Raw genomic sequence first — 1,725 nt, 5'->3', positions numbered from 1 at the left:
AAGAAAAACAAAAAAACTATATATACCTATAAAAGGACCCATAGGAATAGATTACAAAAGATTGGAAACTATTACACCCCTGGATCTACTTACCTAGGTAGAAGTATTCGCTGAAAGAACTATCCGACACAAACCAACACGCTAAAAGGCTGAAACGAACTATCTGACACGAAAAAAAACTAATCACCGCATTGAACCATAAGGAACTATCTCGTGCCGCCACATCGTGCGGGTATGCTACTAAGAGCGTGTTTTTTTTTTTTTTTTTTTTTTTTTTTTTTTTTTTTTTGTGTGGAGGCTACTGAGTTCTTAGTTGTTTGCGTCTTAACAACTAATGGTGGCAATTCTCTTTGGCGTAATGCTAGAGCTAAAAAAATGTATAAATTGTGTTTTGTTGCTTTAAAACTCAAAATTGTCTCTTGACGTTTGTTTGTGTTTATGTAGCTTCTTACTAGCGTATTTTCTGAAATAAAATCTACCATTTAAAAAAAAAGAAACAAATTCTTTACAAAATAAACTTAACAAGGATTAATCAACACTCATAATACAATGACTTTCAATACAATAAAATTATAGTTACAATTTGAAAATAATGGACGACCAAACACCAAAACCCTTCGAAAAACAACCAACACCCGAAAAAACCCTAGAGCCAGGTCAAGATATGTTGGTTGGATGTGTTGGGTTCAAAACAAAACTTACAACTACAAATTAGAAACCCTTTTGGGACATTTTTGTGTTGTGTTCAGTCCCGTGCCTGCATGACTCGTGCCTAGTTAAGTTATAGGAGTACGAATTAATACTAATACTATAACAAATCCTATAAATATTTGGACTTGCTTGATACAAAGCAAATGAAACCCTAAAGCTTATTGAGTGTTGACGCCATTGATCTCCTTAGTAATGGCAGGAATGCAGCTTGAACTCCTTGCGATTCCACCCTTTTTCACATGGTCTCTCGGACTTAAAGATTTACCTCTAAGTCTAGTCTTCTTCAACAGGTCTCTCATGGCCTCAGCTTGACACAGAACCGGGTAAGCCCTATCGCGTTTATTGAAGCGAACACATGTATTCATATGACTACTCAAGGCCTCTTCTTTGTTCCCTCCATTTTTCTCCATCTCTTCCTTCACTGCTTCTGAACACAACCCACATATCCACTTACCATAATACCTGTTGTGCACCTTTTCCATGTACTCTGGCGTGCACTCTTCAATCATACCACAACATTCACACTTGGCATCCACCACCTCGGAGATTGTGGTCAAGGACTTGATATCAATGGCTTCTTTGCTCAACTCAAATGACATGTCTGACATAGTGCGTTTGAGTCCTTCAGATGCAAGTCTTGGTGGCTTGTTGAATGCATGTGGGTGATTGTAAGAGGTAACAATGGCGTCTCCATGAGGTGCCATGATAATTTACGACAAATTAACAACTGAGAAGTTGGTGAACTTAACGGGGATTGTATGTGCAGTGTTTTGATGATGAATGTTAGCTTAGTGTAGAAGGGAAGCAACGTCGGGGGAGTTATTTATAATGAGCAGAAAGTAGGGTGTTGTGAACCATGGCTATTCACATGTCGTTGTCAAATAAATGTTCGACATTATTAATCATGAATGTGAGGGATCTTTCGAGGGGTTTGATAAAGATGTCAACTTCTTAGTTAGTGTCGACATAATTAAAATGTTCAATTGTTTTTAGACATAATTAATATAATTAATA

At 37.1% G+C, this 1,725-nt stretch overlaps 1 protein-coding gene across 1 annotated transcript; it reads right to left on the bottom strand.

The window, feature by feature from the left end:
- Nucleotides 1-518: 518 nt before the first annotated feature.
- On the bottom strand, nt 519-1,502 carry LOC111907927 (uncharacterized). Its single transcript, XM_023903734.3, has one exon. The coding sequence runs from the start codon at nt 1,413-1,415 to the stop codon at nt 870-872; it is 546 nt and encodes a 181-aa protein (XP_023759502.1). The 5' UTR covers nt 1,416-1,502; the 3' UTR covers nt 519-869.
- Nucleotides 1,503-1,725: the final 223 nt, after the last annotated feature.

The sequence above is a fragment of the Lactuca sativa genome, chromosome 4 (assembly GCF_002870075.4).
Source record: "Lactuca sativa cultivar Salinas chromosome 4, Lsat_Salinas_v11, whole genome shotgun sequence".
Taxonomy (NCBI): Eukaryota; Viridiplantae; Streptophyta; class Magnoliopsida; order Asterales; family Asteraceae; genus Lactuca; species Lactuca sativa.
The sequence above is the reverse complement of the archived record's forward strand: the minus strand, read 5'-3'. Positions and strand labels throughout refer to the sequence as shown.

Excerpts from the sequence above, each read along its gene's own strand:
- LOC111907927 (XM_023903734.3), bottom strand. The coding sequence starts at position 1,415 with ATGGCACCTCATGGAGACGCCATTGTTACCTCTTACAATCACCCACAT.